Source organism: Delphinapterus leucas, chromosome 7 (assembly GCF_059928025.1).
Source record: "Delphinapterus leucas isolate spDelLeu-1000000601 "Yukka" chromosome 7, BTC_Dleu_Yukka2, whole genome shotgun sequence".
NCBI lineage: Eukaryota > Metazoa > Chordata > Mammalia > Artiodactyla > Monodontidae > Delphinapterus > Delphinapterus leucas.
This window is the reverse complement of record NC_143135.1, coordinates 60155442-60173315: the sequence shown is the minus strand read 5'-3', so window position 1 is coordinate 60173315 and position 17874 is coordinate 60155442. Positions and strand designations below refer to the sequence as shown.

Below are 17874 nucleotides of genomic sequence, written 5' to 3'. Positions count from 1 at the left end.
AGGAATCAAGCGTTCTTTTAATGTGCCTCAGTGCTTAGAATAGTGCTTGTCAAGAAGCTGACGCTCACAAAGCTTTAAAAACAAACTCATAGATTGGCCAACCCAGTGGTAACTGTTTTACATCCTTGTAAGGATAATTAAGCCACTAAAACCTAACAATTGTTTACCATTTTAGAATTTACACAGAATATATCGGCACATTTGAACCCCACAACTACTGTGTGTTGTTATTTTCAACATTTTACCATGTGGGGAAAAGTCTGGAGTACTGAGGTCTGAGAGGGATAAAGATTTAAAATCTTGTCTACCGTAGAAATGAAGGAATTCAGCTTCCCTGAAGAAAGCGACTAAACCAAATACATTTCGTCCTCCTGTGCACTAGAGGGCGAAGCAGCAGGATATGAAGCAGCAAGCATGAGGGGCCCGCGGGACTACACTTCCCAGAAGGTCTCTGCGCGATCCCCCGGGATGCTCAGCGGCCGAGGACTGCACTTCCCAGGTTGCCGTGGGGCTAGACGTGACTCTGTCTCCCACTGAGCCAAAGTGGAAATGGGCATTGGCTCTTCGGTGGGAGTTGGCTGTTGAGCTGTACATCTCATTGCCTGGAAACGGGAGCCGGAAGGTTCTCAAACAAGATTCTGCTTTCTTAGGGCGGTAACAGCGTGCACGGGTTAGGGAGGGGCGGTGGGAAAAGCGGAGCCGCTCTGAACCATGCTAGGGAACTGTGGGTCCGTCTGTGAGGAGGCCCAGCTTTGCGGGACAGCGGTGTGAGCCTGCGCCGAGAGACGCTCGTGTGACAGGCCGAAAACTACACTTCCCAGCATCCTCGCGGTACCAAAACTACCTTACCCAAAAGCCTGAGCGCGATTTATCCAGCCTTTCGCCCTCCCCCGCCAGCTGGAAAGCCGAAGACATGTGGGGTCGCTGGTTTGGGCGGCTACTGCGTTCTGAAGGCAGCGGGGCCCGCCGGGTTTCAACTCCCCGCGGGCGTTTTTCCTCGGCCCTGAGGAGAGGTGAGAAAAGGCATCGCATCACCGATGCCTGCGTGCTCTGTAGAAAGACGGTGCCCGTGGTTCGTGCATGCTCGGGCGAGCGTGAGGCGAGGGTGCCACGCCTTCCAGCCCACTCCGGGTCCTGGCGACCCTGCTTCCGGGCCTCGCCCCGAGGGATTGAGGCGGGAGGGTCGAGGACGGAGAAGAGGACCGCCTTCCTCTTCGGAGGGCTTGCCTCTGAAGGTCTGGCTTCCCGCCTGGCTCCGCCACTAGAGCCCCGCCAGGCGTCTTTCTGAACCCTTCTCCTTATTATTATCAAATGGGGCTGATAATCCCCGCCCTCTCGTGGGTGTGTCGGGAGCAACCGTAAGGTAATATGTGTTCGGAGAGGCCGTATATTTTTCGCGGCCTGTTCAGACTTAGACTGTGTTGCTTAGGTGCAGTCCTCGAACCCAGGTCTCTGGTAAGCTACAGCGTACATTTCAGGTCAGGTCCGCTTTATTTTCGCTGATTTTCAGTACTCTGTAATCACCTAGTAGCCTTTCAAAAAAAAAAAAAAGGAAGGAAAAGAAAACGGGAATGCCGTAACTACAAGGGTTGACTGGGAGGCGCAGCTGTTAGCAGTGTGTCCTGGACGTCTGACTTTGAGAGACGTTTCCAGAATCTTCTTTCCCCTAATTTTAAAACTCTTTAAGGTTGTCCGCAGAGTAGGCACTTCGTAATAACTATTGTCTATTCACCTTAAATCTTCAGTGCCGGGTGAACTGAGCCGCCCAGTACCACTACTTTGTGCTGTTTTGCTCATTGTTTCGTTTTACTCACCCAAGCAAGACTGCAGTTGTAGATCCCCCATCTATAAGACCGCTGTTTAGTTCCCAGGGTCCTTGGCAAGGTATTTGTACATATTTAGGTGTTTAGTATACACGCACATCATGATGGGCTTTACAAAATGGACGTAGCATTTTTTTGAACCCTGGAAAATCGCCGCAGCCTCAATCCTTTGTAAACTTTTAGAGCTAATACGATTTGTGTCCCTCTTCATTAAACAAATATTTATTGAATGTTTACTGGGTACAAGTAGTTTAAGCTTGCCTCATAATGTCAGTAATCAAGGAATTTGAAAACCTTGACCTCTGACCAAGGGAAGGGTCTTAGTTAACTATCATCTAGTCCCATTCCCTATTTAAAGATAAAGGAAGGCACAGGAAGGTTTGTCTAAGTTTTGTGACCAATAGTGCTGGATTCCTAGTTCATTACTACTTCCCAAACTTAGCAGAACATCAAAAACACTGGGGGTGCTTTAAAAAACACAGAGTTTTTGGCCCTCCCGCAGAACTACTGAGTCAGTCTGGAGAGGTGGACCCCATAGATCTCTCTGTTAGTTTATTATTTAATATATTAATCCGGATAATTCTCATGCATCTAGCAAAGCATACGTCTACAGACCAGCATGTAAAAATATATATTAATAATCACCCACGTCACTGAAGTGTTGCACCTCTGAAGTTAGCAGTAAATTTTAAAAATTCTTTATTTAAGTATAGTTGATTTACAATGTTGTGTTAGTTTCAGCAGTGACTCAGTTATATATATATACACACACACACATATATATATTTTTCAGATTCTTTTCCATACTTTTTTTTTTTTTTTAAAAAGTTTTTATTGAAATATAGTTGATTTACAATGTTGTGTTAGTTCCAAATGTATAGGAGAGTGATTCAGTTATACATATGTATATTCTTTTTTTACATTATCTTCCATTATAGGTTATTACAAGATATTGAGTATATCCATTATACTTTATTACAAGATATTAAATATAGTTCCCTGTGCTATATAGTAGGACCTTGTTTTTTTAATCTATTTTATTGATATATATATAGTAGTTTGTATCTGGTTTGTAGTAGTTTGTATCTGGTTTGGGTTTAGTTTGCTAAACCCAAACCCCTAATTTATCCCTCCTCCCACCCTTTCCCCTTTGGTAACCATAAGTTTGTTTTCTATGTCTGTGAGCTTGTTTCTGTTTTGTAAATAAGTTCATTTGTATTATATTAGATGCCACATGTAAGTGATATCATATGATATTTGTCATTCTCTCTCTGACTTCATTTAGTATGATAGTCTCTAGGTCCATCCATGTTGCTGCAAACAGCATTATTTCGTTCTTTTTTATGGCTGAGTAATATTCCGTTGTACCACATCTTCTTTATCCATTCATCCATCAGTGGACATTTATGTTGCTTCCATGTCCTGGCTATTGTAAATAGTGCCACAGTGAACATTGGGGTGCATGTGTCTTTTCAAATTATGGCTTTCTCTGGATATATGCTGAGGAGTAGGATTGATGGATGATGTGGTAGCTCTGTTTTTATTTTATTTTATTTATTTATTTATTTTTTGTAGTACACGGGCCTCTGACTATTGTGGCCTCTCCCGTTGCGGAGCACAGGCTCCAGACGCACAGGCTCAGTGGCCATGGCTCACGGGCCCAGCCACTCCACGGCATGTGGGATCTTCTCAGACCAGGGCACGAACCCGTGTCCCCTGCATCGGCAGGCAGACTCTCAACCACTGCGCCACCTGGGAAGCCTTGTTTTTATTTTTTTTAAGGAACCTTCATACTGTTCTCCACAGTGGCTGTACCAATTGATAGTCCCACCAACAGTGTAGGAAGGTTCCCTTCTCTCCACACCCTCTCCAGCATTTATTGTGTATAGATTTTTTCATGATGGCCATTCTGACCGGTGTGAGGTGATACCTCATTGTAGTTTTGATTTGCATTTCTCTAATAATTAGTGATGTTGAGCATCTTTTCATGGGCTTTTGGCCATCTGTACGTCTTCTTTGGAGAAATGTCTATTTAGATCTTCCACCCATGTTTTGATTGGATTGTTTGTTTTTTGATATTGAGCTGCATGAGCTATTTGTATATTTTGGAGATTAATCCCTTGTCAGTCACTTCGTTTGCAAATATTTTCTCCCATTCTAAGGGTGGTCTTCGTTTTGTTTATGGTTTCCTTTGCTGTGCTGAAGCTTTTAAGTTTAATTTAGGTCACGCTTGTTTATTTTTGCTTTTACTTCTATTGCCTTGGGAGACTGACCAAAGAAAACATTGATATGATTTATGGCAGAGAATGTTTTGTCTATGTTCTCTTCTAGGAGTTTTATTGTGTCACGTCTTACATTTAAGTCTTTAAGCCATTTTGAGTTTATTTTTGTGTATGGTGTGAGGGAGTGGGGTTTTTTTGTTTTGGGGGGTTTTTTTTTTTTGGTTGCGACACACGACATGCAGGGTCCTTAGTTCCCCAACCAGGGATGGAACCCATGCCCCCTGCAGTGGAAACACAGAGTCTTAACCACTGGACCACCAGGGAAGTCCTGGGAGTGTCCTAACTTCATTGATTTACTTGCAGCTGTCCAGCTTTCCCAGCACCACTTGCTAAAGAGACTGTCTTTTCTCCTTTGTGTATTCTTGCCTCAGTTGTCAAAGATTAATTCATCATAGGTGTGTGGGTTTATTTCTGGGCTCTCTGTTCTGTTCCATTGATCTATATGTCTCTTTTTGTGCAATACCATGCTGTTAGGATTACTGTAAGCTTTATAGTATTGTCTGAAGTCTTGGAGGGTTATGCCTCCAGCTTTGTTCTTTTTCCTCAGGATTACTTTGGCAGTTGTGGGTGTGTTTTTTTTGTGGTTCCATATAAATTTTAGGATTGTTTGTTCTAGTTCTTTGAAAAATGTCATGGGTAATTTGATAGGGATCGCATTAAATCTGTACATTGCTTTAGGTAGTATGGCCATTTTAACAATATTAATTCTTCCGATCCAAGAGCATGGGATATCTTTCCATTTCTTTGAATCACCTTCAGTTTCCTTTATCAGTGTTTTATAGTTCTCAGCATATAAGTGTTTCACCTCCTTGGTCAGGTTTATTCCTAAGTTTTTGTTTTGTTTTGTTTTGTTTTGATGCAGTTTTAAAAGGGATTGTTGTCTTACTTTCCCTTTCTGATATTTCATTTTTAGTGTAAAGAAGTGCAACCAATTTCTGTACATTAATCTTGTATCCTGCTACCTTGCTGAATTCGTTTATCAGTTCTGGTAGTTATTGTGTGGAGTCTTTAGGGTTTTATGTATATAGTGTCATGTCATTTGCATATAATGACAACTTTATCTCTTCTAATTTGGATACCTTTTCTTTTTCTTGTCTGATTGCTGTGGCTGGGACTTCTAATACTATGTTGAATAGAAGTGGTGAGAGTGGGCATCCTTGTCTTATTCCAGATTTTAGCAGGAAGGCTTTTAGCTTTTCACCATTGAGTTATGTCGGTTGTGGGATTGTCATAAATAGCTTTTATTATGTTGAGATATGTTCCCTTTATAGCCACTGTGGCAAGAGTTTCTATCATGAATGGATGTTGAATTTTATCAAGTGCATTTTCTGCATCTGTTGAGACAATCATGTGGTTTTTTTTGTATTTTCTTTTGTTGGTGTGGTTTATCACATTGATTAATATGCATATGTTGAACCATCTTTATGATCCTGGGATGAATCCAACTTGATCGTGGTGTATGATCCTTTTTATGTGTTGTTGGATTTGGTTTGCTGTTATTTTGTTGAGAATTTTTTCATCTATATTCATCAAAGATATTTGGCCTATAATTTTCTTTTTTGGTAGTGTCTTTGTGTTGTTTTGGTATCAGGGTGATGGTGGCTTCAGAGGATGACTTTGGAAGTGTTCCCTCCTCTTCAGTCTTTTGGAAGAGTTTGAGAAGGATCAGTATAAGTTCTTCTTTGTATGTTTGGTAGAATTCTCCAGTGAAGCCATCCCAGTCCAGGACTTTTGTTTGCAGGGAGTTTTTAAATTATACATTCTAATTCACTTCTAGCAATTGGTTTGTTCGTATTCTCTCTTCTTGATTCAGTTTTGGTGGGCTCTATGTTTCTAGAAACTTGTCCATTTCTTCTAGGTTGATGAATTTATTGGCATATAATTATTCATAGTATTCTCTTACAGTTTTTTGTATTTCTGCAGTTTCAGTTGTTATTTCTCCTCTTTCATTTCTTATTTTGTTTATCTGGGTCCTCTCCCTTTTCTTCTTGGTGAGCCTGGCCAGATTTATAGATATTGTTTATCCTTTCAAAAAACCAGCTCTTGGTTTTTTGTTTGTTTGTTTTTAAGATTATTCTTTTTGTTTTGTTTTGGCCACACCATGCAGCTTGCAAGATCTTAGTTCCCCGACCAGGGATTGAACCCTTGCCCTCTGCAGTGGAAGCGCGGAGCCCTAACCATTGGACCATCAGGGATTTCCCCAGCTCTTGGTTTTATTGATTTTTTTTCCTACTTTCTTTTATTCGTTTGTTTGTTTGTTTTTTGCAGTACGCGGGCCTCCCACCGTTGTGGCCTCTCCCGTTGCGGAGCGCAGGCTCAGCGGCCATGGCTCATGGGCCCAGCCGCTCTGCGGCATGTGGGACCTTCCTGGACTGGGGCACGAACCCGTGTCCCCTGCATCAGCAGGCGGACTGTCAACCACTGCGCCACCAGGGAAGCCCCTTACTTTCTTTTAATCTGTTTTATTTTCTCTCTCTTTCTCCCTCTTTTTTTTTTTGCACCATGCCGCATGGCTTGTGGGATCTTAGTTCCCCAACCGGGGATCAAACCCAGGCCCTTGGCAGTGAAAGCACAGAGTCCTAACCACTGGATCAACAGGGAATCCCTTTTTTTTTAAATTAATTCTTTATTTTGTTTACTTATTTATTTTGGCCATGCTGTGACTTGCGGGATCTTAGTTCCCCGACCAGAGATTGAACCCAGGCCAAGGCAGTGAAAGTGCCAAGTCCTAACCACTGCACCACCAGGGAACTCCTTATTTTCTCTCTAATCTTTATTATTTGCTTCCTCTGCTGACTTCAAGTTTTGTTCTTTTTCTAATTCTTTTAGCTGGTAGGTTAGATTATTTGAGATTTTTCTTGTTTTTTTTGAGGAAGGCCTGTATTGCTATTAACTTCCCTGTTAGAACTGCTTTTGCTGTATCTATGGATTTTTTATGGTTGTGTTTTCATTGTCATTTGTCTCAAGGTGTTTTAAAATTTCCTCTTTGATTTTGTCATTGACCCATTGGTTTTTTAGTAGCACATTGTTTACCCACCATGTAATGTTTCTTTTTCTGTGGTTGATTTCTAATTTCTTGCCATTGTAGTCGAAAAAGATGCTTGAAATAATTTCTATCCTCTTAAATTTTTGGAGGTTTGTTTCGTGTCCTAGTATATTGTCTGTCCTAGAGTATATTCCATGTGTGCTTGAAAAGAATGTGTATTCTGGGGTTTTTTTTGATGTAATGTCCTAAAGATATCAGTTAAGTCTAATTGTTCTATTGTGTCCTTTAGGATCTCTGTTGCCTCACCAATCTTCTGTCTGGGTGATCTGTCCATTGATGTCAGTGCAGTGTTAAAGTCTCCCACTATTATTGTATTTCCATCAGTTTCTCCCTTTATGACTGTTAGTATTTGTTTTATGTATTTAGGTGCTCCTATATTGAGTGTGTATATGTTAACGAGTGTAATATCCTTTTCTGTGTTGATCCTTTTATCATTATACAGTGTCCTTCTTTATTTTCCTTTATGGGCTTTGTTTTACAGTCTATATTGTCACTTTCAGTCTATGTGTGTCTTTGCCCTAAAGTGGGTTTCTTGTAGGCAGCATAATGTAGGTTCTTCTTTTATTACCCAGTCTGCCACTCGTGGTTGGAGCATTTAGTTCATTGACATTTAAGGTAATTATTGAATAAATAAATATTTTTATTTATTGCCATTTTAAACCTTGTTTTCCAGTTCATTTTGTATTTTTTCTTTGTTTCTTTTGCTTTTTGTATTTCTTTTTGTGGCTTGATGGTTTTCTTTTGTATTATGCTTGAGTACCTTTCTTTTTGGTGTCTGTGAATTTATTGTATGTTTTTGATTTGTGGTCACCTGGTTTCCAAATATGTTAACCCATTACTATGTCTACTTGCTTTAGACTGGTAGTTATATAAGCTCAAACGCAGTCTAAAAGATCAACATTTTCATACTCCCTTTGACCACATTTTGTGATTTTGATGTCCTATTTTACATCTTCATGTTTATCCTTTTCTGTGCATTGTAGTTATAATTGCTTTCATAAAATTTTTTTCTTAATCTCTGTAGTGGTTTATTTAAGTGATTTACTTTCCTATTGTGATTTTCTCTTTCCTATAGATTCTTGCTTCTCTATTTAGAGAACACTTTTCAATATTTCTTTTAGGATAAGTCTAGTATTACTGTATTCTTTTAGTTTCTGCTTGTCTGAGAAATTTTTTATCTCTCCTTCTATTCTAAATGGTAATATTGCTGGGTAGAGTATCCTAGGTTGCAGGGTTTTCCCTTACTTTGAATATATCTTGCCACTCCAGGCCTGTAACGTTTCTGTAGAGAAATCAGCTGATAGCCTTATGGGGGTTCCCTTGTAACTAATTCTTTATTTTTCTCTTGCTGCCTTTAGAATCCTCTCTTTTTAACTTTTGCCATTTTAACTATAAAATATCTTGGTGTAGGTCTGTTTTGGTTTATCTTGTTTGGGACCCTCTTGTTTCCTGTACCTGGATATCTGTTTCCTTCTTTAGGCTTGGGAAGTTTTCAACCATAATTTTTTCAAATACATTTTCAATCCCCTTTTCTGTTTCTTCTCCTTCTGGGATCCCTATTACGCATAGATTGGCACACTTTATATTATCCCATAGGTCTTTTATGTTGCTTTCATCTTTTTTTTTCATTTGTCTTTCTGTCTGCTGTTCTGATTGGGTGATTTCCATTACTCTGCCTTCCAGATCACTTCTTTATTCTTCTCATTATTAATTTCCTGTTTATTGCCTTTAGTTTGGTTTTCATCTCAGCAAATGAGTTTTCTAGTTTAATTGGCTCCCCTTTATAGTTTCTAGTTCCTTGTGACAATGACCTGTATTTCTGTCAATAGCTATTCTTAATTCCTTAAGTATTTTTATTACCTCCTTTTTGAACTCAGCGTTTAGTAGGCTGTACAGGTCTGTTTCGTTGTTTCTTCTTTCAAGCTAGTTCTCTTGATCCTCTAATTTGGGGTGGTTCTTCTGCTGCTTAATTTTACTTATATTTCTCTGACTGAATTTAGGAGAAACAGTTATCTACTGTGGTCTTGAAGGGCTGTTTTTATGTTGGTGTGTCCCTGCATAGCTTCCATGAGTCTAATATTTTTGCTGTGAGGACAGTTTTTAGTATGGATGCCTGCCACATATCTCCTCGGTGTGTTCTGGTTGTTATCCTCTTGATAGGGGGGTGTGATTGGTGTTGTGGTAACCAGAGCCTGCACTGGATGTTGAGCATCATCTCACCTTTGGTCTGGTTGTCACAGCTCTGTCAGGGGCAGGGTTTGCTTGCACCCCAGTTGTTGGAGTAGAAGCCCCTAGATCCATGTCTGAGCTGTGGTGTAAGGTAGGCAGGACTGGAGTACTTCTTCTGGTAAAGGAGCCACTGAATATGCCTCCACAGGAGCTGTCCACCAGGAAGTGCACTCTGTCATGTTGCCTGTCATCCGTGTGTGCTCACAGAGTACACTGTTGTTGGCACTCTGTCATGTTGCCTGTCACCCGTGTGTGCTCACAGAGTACACTGTTGTTGGCACTCTGTCATGTTGCCTGTCACCCGTGTGTGCTCACAGAGTACACTGTTGTTGGCACTGCGCTTGGCCCCACCTCAGCTGTCGGAATGCAGCAATCAGCCCAAATGTCCCTCAGGTGCTATGCTCACAAAGCCACCAGCACAGGTCCCTAGTGCATTTGCATTGCAATCACACAGGCACCAGTACTGCTGTGGGAGCCACAGAATTAGCCCAGACCCCAGCCCCACCTCTGTGTGCATGCTAATGCCAGACCTGCCCCAGCCATGGGAACACCAGTAAACAGCTCGGATGACCCACAGGCGCTGAGCTTACAAAGGCACCAGCATCATAAATCTGCCAAACTCTCACATCCTTGGAGATATGGCTCAGGTTTCAGCCCCACCTCTGGGTATGGGCAAGCCACTGGCACTTGCACGTTCCCAGAGCTAATAGAGTCAGAGCCATACCAGCTGTGAGCATGCTGATAATCAGGCTGCTATGGTGGGGTATCGCCTCTCCCTTCACACATGCATTAACAGTGGGGCTTCTGTGGCAGACCCAGGCTCCGTTCTGCACACACTCCCAGTTGCAGCCCGGATCACACTCCAGCCACCTTGTGCTATCTCTACTCAGACAACATCAGTCCTCTCCCCGGGTCTGTCTGCTGAAGCTTGAGTTTCAGCCCCCAGCCCCCAGGTGTGCTAGCAGATGTGCATCTCAGGATGGGGAGTGCAGTGAGGTGGCCAGGACTGGCTATGCTGGTCTCTGTTCTGCATGCTGCAAGCCAGTTGCTGCACTATTCCCTAAGTCTCTGAAGCGCCCTATCTATTCCAGCTGATCTCCCAGCCAGTGAAGGGGGTTCCCAGAGTGAGAGAAGCTTTTTTCTTTCACAGCTTCCTCCCAGGGGCATAGGTCCTGTCCCAATTCTTTTTTTTTTTTTTTCTTTAGTCCTACTGCATTACATGGTGATCTTTCTTGAAGCTTTGATTGTATCAGATCTGCCAGTGTTCACTGGGTATTCTGTGAGAATTGTTCCACATGTAGATGGATTTTTGATGTATTTGTGGGAGGAGGTGAGCTCCACGCCCTTCTATTTTGCCATCTTGATCTCTCCCCTGAGACAAATATTCTTCGCTTGGGCCGTCTGAGAAATGATTCTTAGTTTCTTTGCATGTGATTTACATAAAAATCACATGCCTACACAAAGTATTACCAGCTGCCTCTGCAGTTCTCCTACTCAGGAAAGAAAGCAGACCACTGTCAGAGTGAGGGAGGTGAGGGATGAAGAGCAGCAGCTATGTGTGGACTCTATAGTTTGCTTCAGTTTTACATTTTTTCTCAACTTTGATTCTTTGAAGAGCCAAAAAAGGTACAGAGTACAAATGTTGAAGAATATATTTATTATCGTTATTGTTTTCATAGAACTTTGGCCTATAGTGGCTGCTTTGACTTATAAATCTGACTGTGCATCAGGGCTACCTGTTAAGATTTTAAAGCATTATAGGCTTGGACTGTACCTCAGAACTACTACACAAATAACTCTAACAGTTATGTTTAGGTATATTTATTCTTCAAAATCCTTACGGTTGAGTCTGCTATACAGATAGGGTTGAGAACCACTGGCCTACAGGATAAACTTTAAATACCATTGCATTGCAAGCCATGATCTTCACAGTCTGGGCCAGTCTATTTTTCTAGTCCATTCTCCCTATTCCCTGTATCTACTCTCCTACCTTTGTAGCAGTATTATAGAACTTGCCATTCTCCAGACACCAGATTTTTTTTAATCTTCCTGAATGTTTCGTTTGTTTGTTTGTTTGTTTTTAGCAGAATCTGACTTGTATTTCTTCTTTTGGGACACGGTATAAAAACTAGCCTGGTTGTTTTACTCTGCTTCTCTTTAGGAAGTCCAACCAGGATATACGTTACATGAACTTTTTTTTTTTTTTATGCAGCAGGTTTACATTTCCCTTATCATCTCCATTTCCAGTGTTACTCATTTAGAATAAATCTTGTTTGAGACCCCATGAATTTACAGAAATCCCCAACCTATTGCTAAAATCGCAAATCCAACTATTTTACAACTCATGAAGTGATTTTTATTGATTAATTTTAAAGGTATGAAGCATAAATATCCTTGTTAAGAGTTGGGTACTGTGGAGAGTGCTGAAGAAATATCTGTATAAGGAAGGCTACCTAGTTTTTGGCTTCCTTCTAAGACGGATTTTCAGGCACCATATTTATCTTCTAAGGAAACTATTATTACCCTCGCTTGTTACTTTCAGTTTCTGGCTGTGGTTCAGGGAGGGGGAACTCAGAGAAAACCTAGTGATAGGGTGACAAATATAGTCTGATTTGCCCTGGACTATCCATCCCTCAGTTCCAGGCCAAGTAAGATGATTGGTTGTTATACCTGGCACATTCTTAGAGTTGAAGAGATGGAACTGACAGTATGGGAGACTAAAATGACTTGAGTTCACAGAACAGATACCAAAGAGGAGAATGTGCACAGAGAGAGAACTTCAGAGATTAGCAAAGGATCCACTTAGAGTACTTAATGGAGTAGTGAACAGTGTGTACATATGAGAAGACTGCCTGAGACTAGAGAAAGAACCACCATATATATATATATATATATATATACCATATATGTACACACACGCACATATATGTATAGTTACATATATTTAAGGAGAACAGTACCCCACACACCTACAGGACCAGGAACAATGTCTGTTTCCATCAGCCAGATGGGAAAAAACTCATGATTCATGGGACATTGGGTAGGATACATTTAAGGGTTTTACCTCATTAGTTGGGGATAAATAACCCTAGACTGACCACTACTCTGGGCCTGAATAATGTATATTAAAATCCAGACCTAAAAAAATCAAACCGTTTCTGAGTAATTTCAGTGCATTCCAGAATGAAGCTCAAGAATACTTATAAATATATCCACCACCAAACAAGATAACAAACTTATTATTTAGCATCCAATCAAAAATCACCAAGCATGAAAAAATCAGGAACACACAACCTATAATGAAGAGAAAAAATCAATAATTTGAAACCAAGCTAGAACTGACAGATGTAAGAATTATCAGACATAAACATGTTTAAAAACTTAGAAGATATAGGAAAGGTAAATCTATCAAGTTGAGTTTTTAGATATCAAAACTAGGTTTTATATGAAAACTGCATTAGATAGAATTCCCAACAAATATGCGTTGCAATATAACTTGTCCTATGTGTCTCTTCCATCTGGTTGTTCCTGAGTTTGGTAGTCTTGATGTTGTCACAAAATAATGTTCCTTTCCTATGAATAAATTTTTAAAAAGTAAATAAAATTCTGCTGAGCTCAGAAAAAAAAATTAGTCTTGCAGAAGAGAAGATTGGAAAATTTGAAAATACAGCAATAAAAACCTATCCAAAGTGTAAAAGAATGTGGGAGGACGAGGTAGAAAAAAGGTTCCAGTGAGCTCGGAGACATCTTCAGTTGGCCTAATATATGTGTAACTTGAGGCCCAAAAATAGAAGGTAGCAAAAAAATTTTGAAGAAATGATGGGTGAAAGTTTTCAAATTTGAGGGAAACTATAAAATGACGAAGCTCAACAAACACTCAAGTACAAGGAACATGAAGAAAACAACCAAGGCACATCATTATAAAATTTGTTTAAAGCAAAGATCAAAAAATAATAAAAACATCCAGGAAAAAAAATGAAATAGGCATACTAAATACAGAGCAACAAAGATAAGACTGACATCAGATTTCTTCTTGAAAAAAATGCAATTGAGAAAACATTGAGGCACCATCTATAAATTACTAAAAGATAGAAAGCTGTCAAGCCAAGAATTTATTTAGGTCTTCTGCCCAAATTTTGATTGTATTATTTTTTGATATTTAGCTGTATAAACTGTATATTTTGGAAATTAATCCCTTGTCAGTTGCATCCTTTGCAAATATTTTCTCCCATTCCATAGTTTGTCTTTTTGTTTTTGTTTATGGTTGCCTTTGCTGTGCAAAAGCTTTTACGTTTAATTAGGTCTCATTTGTTTATTTTTGTTTTTATTTCTATTACTCTAGGAGACAGATCTGAAAAGATATCGCTGTGATTTACGTCAAAGAGTGTTCTATGTTTTCCTCTAGGAGCTTTATAGTATCTGGTCTCACATTTAGGTCTTTAATCCATTTTGAGTTTATTCTTGTGTATGGTTTTAGAGAATGTTCTAATTTAATTCTTTTACTTGTAGCTGTCCAGTTTTCCCAGCACCACTTACTGAAGAGACTGTCCCTTCTCCATTGTATATTCTTGCCTTCTTTGTCATAGATTAATTGATCATAAGTGCATGGGCTTATCTCTGGGCTTTCTATCCTGTTCCATTGATCTATATTTCTGTTTTTGTGCCAGTACCATATTGTCTTGATTACTGTAGCTTTGTAGTATAGTCTGAAGTCAGGGAGTCTAATTCCTCCAGCTCTGTTGTTTTCCCTCAAGACTACTTTGGCTATTGGGGGTCTTTTGAATCTCCATACAAATTTTAAGATTTTTTGTTGTAGTTCCGTAAAAAATGCCATTGGTAAATTGATAGGGATTGCATTGAACCTGTAGATTGCTTTGGGTAGTATAGTCATTTTCACAGTATTGATTCTTCCAATCCAAGAACAGGGTATATCTCTCCATCTGTTGGTATCATCTTTAATTTCTTTCATCAGTGTCTTATAGTTTTCTGCATACAGGTCTTTTGTCTCCCTAGGTAGGTTTATTCCTAGTTATTGTATTCTTTTTGTTGCAATGGTAAATGGGAGTGTTTCCTTAATTTCTCTTCCAGATTTTTCATCATTAGTGTATAGGAATGCAAGAGATTTCTGTGCATTAATTTTGTATCCTGCAACTTTACCAAATTCATTGATTAGCTCTAGTAGTTTTCTGGTGAAATCTTTAGGATTCTCTATGTATAGTATATCATGTCATCTGCAAACAGTGATAATTTTACTTCTTCTTTTCCAATTTGTATTCCTTTTATTTCTTTTTCTTTGATTGCCGTGGCTAGGAATTCCAAAACTATGTTGAATAATAGTGGTGAGAGTGGACATCCTTGTCTTGTTCCTGATCTTAGAGGAAATGCTTTCAGTTTTTCACCATTGAGAATGATGTTTGCTGTGGGTTTATCGTATATGGCCTTTATTATGTTGAAGTAGCTTCCCTCTATGCCCACTTTCTGGAGAGTTTTTATCATAAATGGGTGTTGAATTTTGTCAAAAGCTTTTTCTGCATCTATTGAAATGATCATATGGTTTTTATTCTTCAATTTGTTTTTATGGTGTATTACATTGATTTGTGTATATTGAAGAATCCTTGCATCCCTGGGATAAATCCCACTTGATCATGGTTTATGATCCTTTTAATGTGTTGTTGGATTCTGTTTGCTAGTATTTTGTTGAGGATTTTTGCATCTATATTCATCAATGATATCGGTCTGTAATTTTCTTTTTTTATATAGTATTTTTGCCTGGTTTTGGTATCAGGGTGATGGTGGCCTCATAGAATGAGTTTGGGAGTGTTCCTTCCTCCGCAATTTTTTGGAAAAGTTTGAGAAGGATGGGTGTTAGCTCTTCTCTAAATTTTTGATAGAGTTCACCTGTGAAGCCATCTGGTCCTGACTTTTGTTTGTTGGAAGATTTTTAATCACAGTTTCAATTTCATTACTTGCGATTGGTCTGTTCATATTTTCTATTTCTTCCTGGTTCAGTCTTAGGAGGTTATACCTTTCTAAGAATTTGTCCATTTCTTCCAGGTTGTCCATTTTATTGGCATAGAGTTTCTTGTAGTAGTCTCAGGATGCTTTGTATTTCTGCAATGTCTGTTGTAACTTCTTTTTCATTTCTAATTTTATTGATTTGAGTCCTCTCCCTCTTTTTCTTGATGAGTCTGGCCAGTGGTTTATCAATTTTGTTTATCTTCTCAAAGAACCAGCTTTTAGTTTTATTACTCTTTGCTATTGTTTTCTTTGTTTTTATTTCATTTATCTCTGCTCTGATCTTTATCATTTCTTTCCTTCTGCTAACTTTGGGTTTTGTTTTTTCTTCTTTCTGTAGTTCCATTAGGTGTAAGGTTAGATTGTTTACTTGAGATTTTTCTTGTTTCTTGAGGTAGGCTTGTATAGCTATAAACTTCCCTCTTAGAATTGCTTTTGCTGCATTCCATAGGTTTTGGATCATCGTGTTTTCATTGTCATTTGTCTCTAGGTATTTTTTGATTTCCTCTTTATTTCTCCAGTGATCGCTTGGTTATTTAGTAACGTATTGTTTAGCCTCCATGTGTTTGTGTTTTTTACGTTTTTTTTCCCTGTAATTGATTTCTAATCTCATAGAGTTGTGGTCAGAAAAGATGATTGATATGATTTCAATTTTCTTAAATTTACTGAGGCTTGATTTATGACCCAAGATGTGATCTATCCTGGAGAATGTTCCGTGCACGCTTGAGAAGAAAGTGTAATCTGCTGTTTTTGGATGGAATGTCCTATAAATATCAATTAAATCTATTTGGTCTATTGTGTCATTTAAAGCTTGTGTTTCTTTATTAATTTTCTGTTTGGATGATCTGTCCATTTGTGTAAGTGAGGTGTTAAAGTCCCCCGCTATTATTGTGTCACTGTCGATTTCCTCTTTTATAGCTGTTAGCAGTTGCCTTATGTATTGAGGTGCTCCTATGTGGGTGCATATATATTTATAATTGTTATATCTTCTTCTTGGATTGATCCCTTGATCATTATGTCGTGTCCTTCCTTGTCTCTTGTAACATTCTTTATTTTAAAGTCTATTTTATCTGATATGAGTATTGTTACTCCAGCTTTCTTTTGATTTCCATTTGCATGGAATATCTTTTTCCATCCCCTCACTTTCAGTCTGTATATGTCTCTAGGTCTGAAGTGGGTCTCTTGTAGACAGTATATATATGGGTCTTGTTTTTGTATCCATTAAGCAAGCCTGTTTCTTTTGGTTGGAGCATTTAATCCATTCACGTTTAAGGTAATTATCGATATGTATGTTCCTATGACCATTTTCTTTATTGTTTTGGGTTTGTTTTTGTAGGTCCTTTTCTTCTCTTGTGTTTCCCACTTAGAGAAGTTCCTTTAGTATTTGTTGTAGAGCTGGTTGGTGGTGCTGAATTCTCTTAGCTTTTGCTTGTCTATAAAGCTTTTGATTTCTCCATCGAATCTGAATGAGATCCTTGCTGGGTAGAGTAATCTTGGTTGTAGGTTTTTCCCTTTCATCACTTTAAGTATATCATGCTACTCCCTTCTGGCTTGTAGAGTTTCTGCTGAGAAATCAGCTGTTAACCTCATGGGAGTTCTCGTGTATTTTATTTGTCGTTTTTCCCTTGCTGCTTTCAATAATTTTTCCTTGTCTTTAATTTTTACCAATTTGATTACTATGTGTTTTGGCATGTTTCTCCTTGGGTTTATCCTGTATGGGACTCTCTGTGCTTCCTGCACTTGGGTGGCTATTTCCTTTCCCACATTAGGAAGTTTTCGACTATAATCTCTTCAAATATTTTCTTGGGTCCTTTCTCTCTCTCTTCTCCTTCTGAGACTCCTATATTGTGAATGTTGTTGCGTTTAATGTCCCAGAGGTCTCTTAGACTGTCTTCATTTCTTTTCATTCTCTTTTCTTTATTCTCTTCTGTAGCAGTGAATTCCACCATTCTGTCTTCCAGATCACTTATCTGTTCTTCTGCCTCAGTTATTCTGCTATTGATTCCTTCTAGTGTATTTTTCATTTTGGTTATTGTATTGTTCGTCTCTGTTCTTTAATTCTTCTAGGTCTTTGTTAAGCATTTCTTGCATCTTCTTGATCTTTGCCTCCATTCTTTTTCCGAGGTCCTGGATCATCTTCACATCATTATTCTGAATTATTTTTCTGGAAGGTTGCCTATCTCCACTTCATTTAGTTGTTTTTCTGAGGTTTTATCTTGTTCCTTCATCTGGTACATAGCCTTCTGCCTTTTCATCTTGTTTATCTTTCTGTGAATGTGGTTTTTGTCTTTGTGATAGCTTTGTCTGATTTTGGTTTCAGGGTGATGGTGGCCTCATAAAAGGAGGTCAGAAGTGTTCCTTCCTTTGCAGTTTTTTGAAATAGTTTCAGAAGGGTAGGTGTTAACTCTTCTCCAAATGTTTGGTAGATTTCACCTGTAAAGCCATCTGGTCCTGGACTTTTGTTTGTTGGGAGTTTTTT

At 39.1% G+C, this 17874-nt stretch overlaps 2 protein-coding genes across 9 annotated transcripts in view; one reads left to right on the top strand and one right to left on the bottom strand.

The window, feature by feature from the left end:
- The first annotated feature begins 495 nt into the window (after positions 1-495).
- The window catches only part of CCDC90B (coiled-coil domain containing 90B), a 65591-nt gene continuing 48212 nt past the window's right edge, over positions 496-17874 (top strand). For 3 of the 8 annotated variants that reach the window (XM_089915367.1, XM_022593963.3, XM_089915369.1), the window contains exon 1: positions 1020-17874. This exon is cut by the window's right edge. Coding sequence is in view for 4 of the 8 variants with exons in the window: in XM_089915366.1 (XP_089771492.1) it covers positions 914-1013 (100 nt within the window). In the remaining 4 variants the exon portion in view is untranslated. The other 5 variants (XM_022593959.3, XM_022593961.3, XM_089915366.1 and 2 more) reach the window with 4 other exon arrangements.
- Positions 10560-17874, bottom strand: part of ANKRD42 (ankyrin repeat domain 42) — a 104224-nt gene continuing 96909 nt past the window's right edge. Inside the window, exon 14 of the mRNA XM_022593953.3 lies at positions 10560-17874. This exon is cut by the window's right edge and continues 20281 nt beyond it. The gene's annotated coding sequence lies outside the window, so the exon portion shown is untranslated.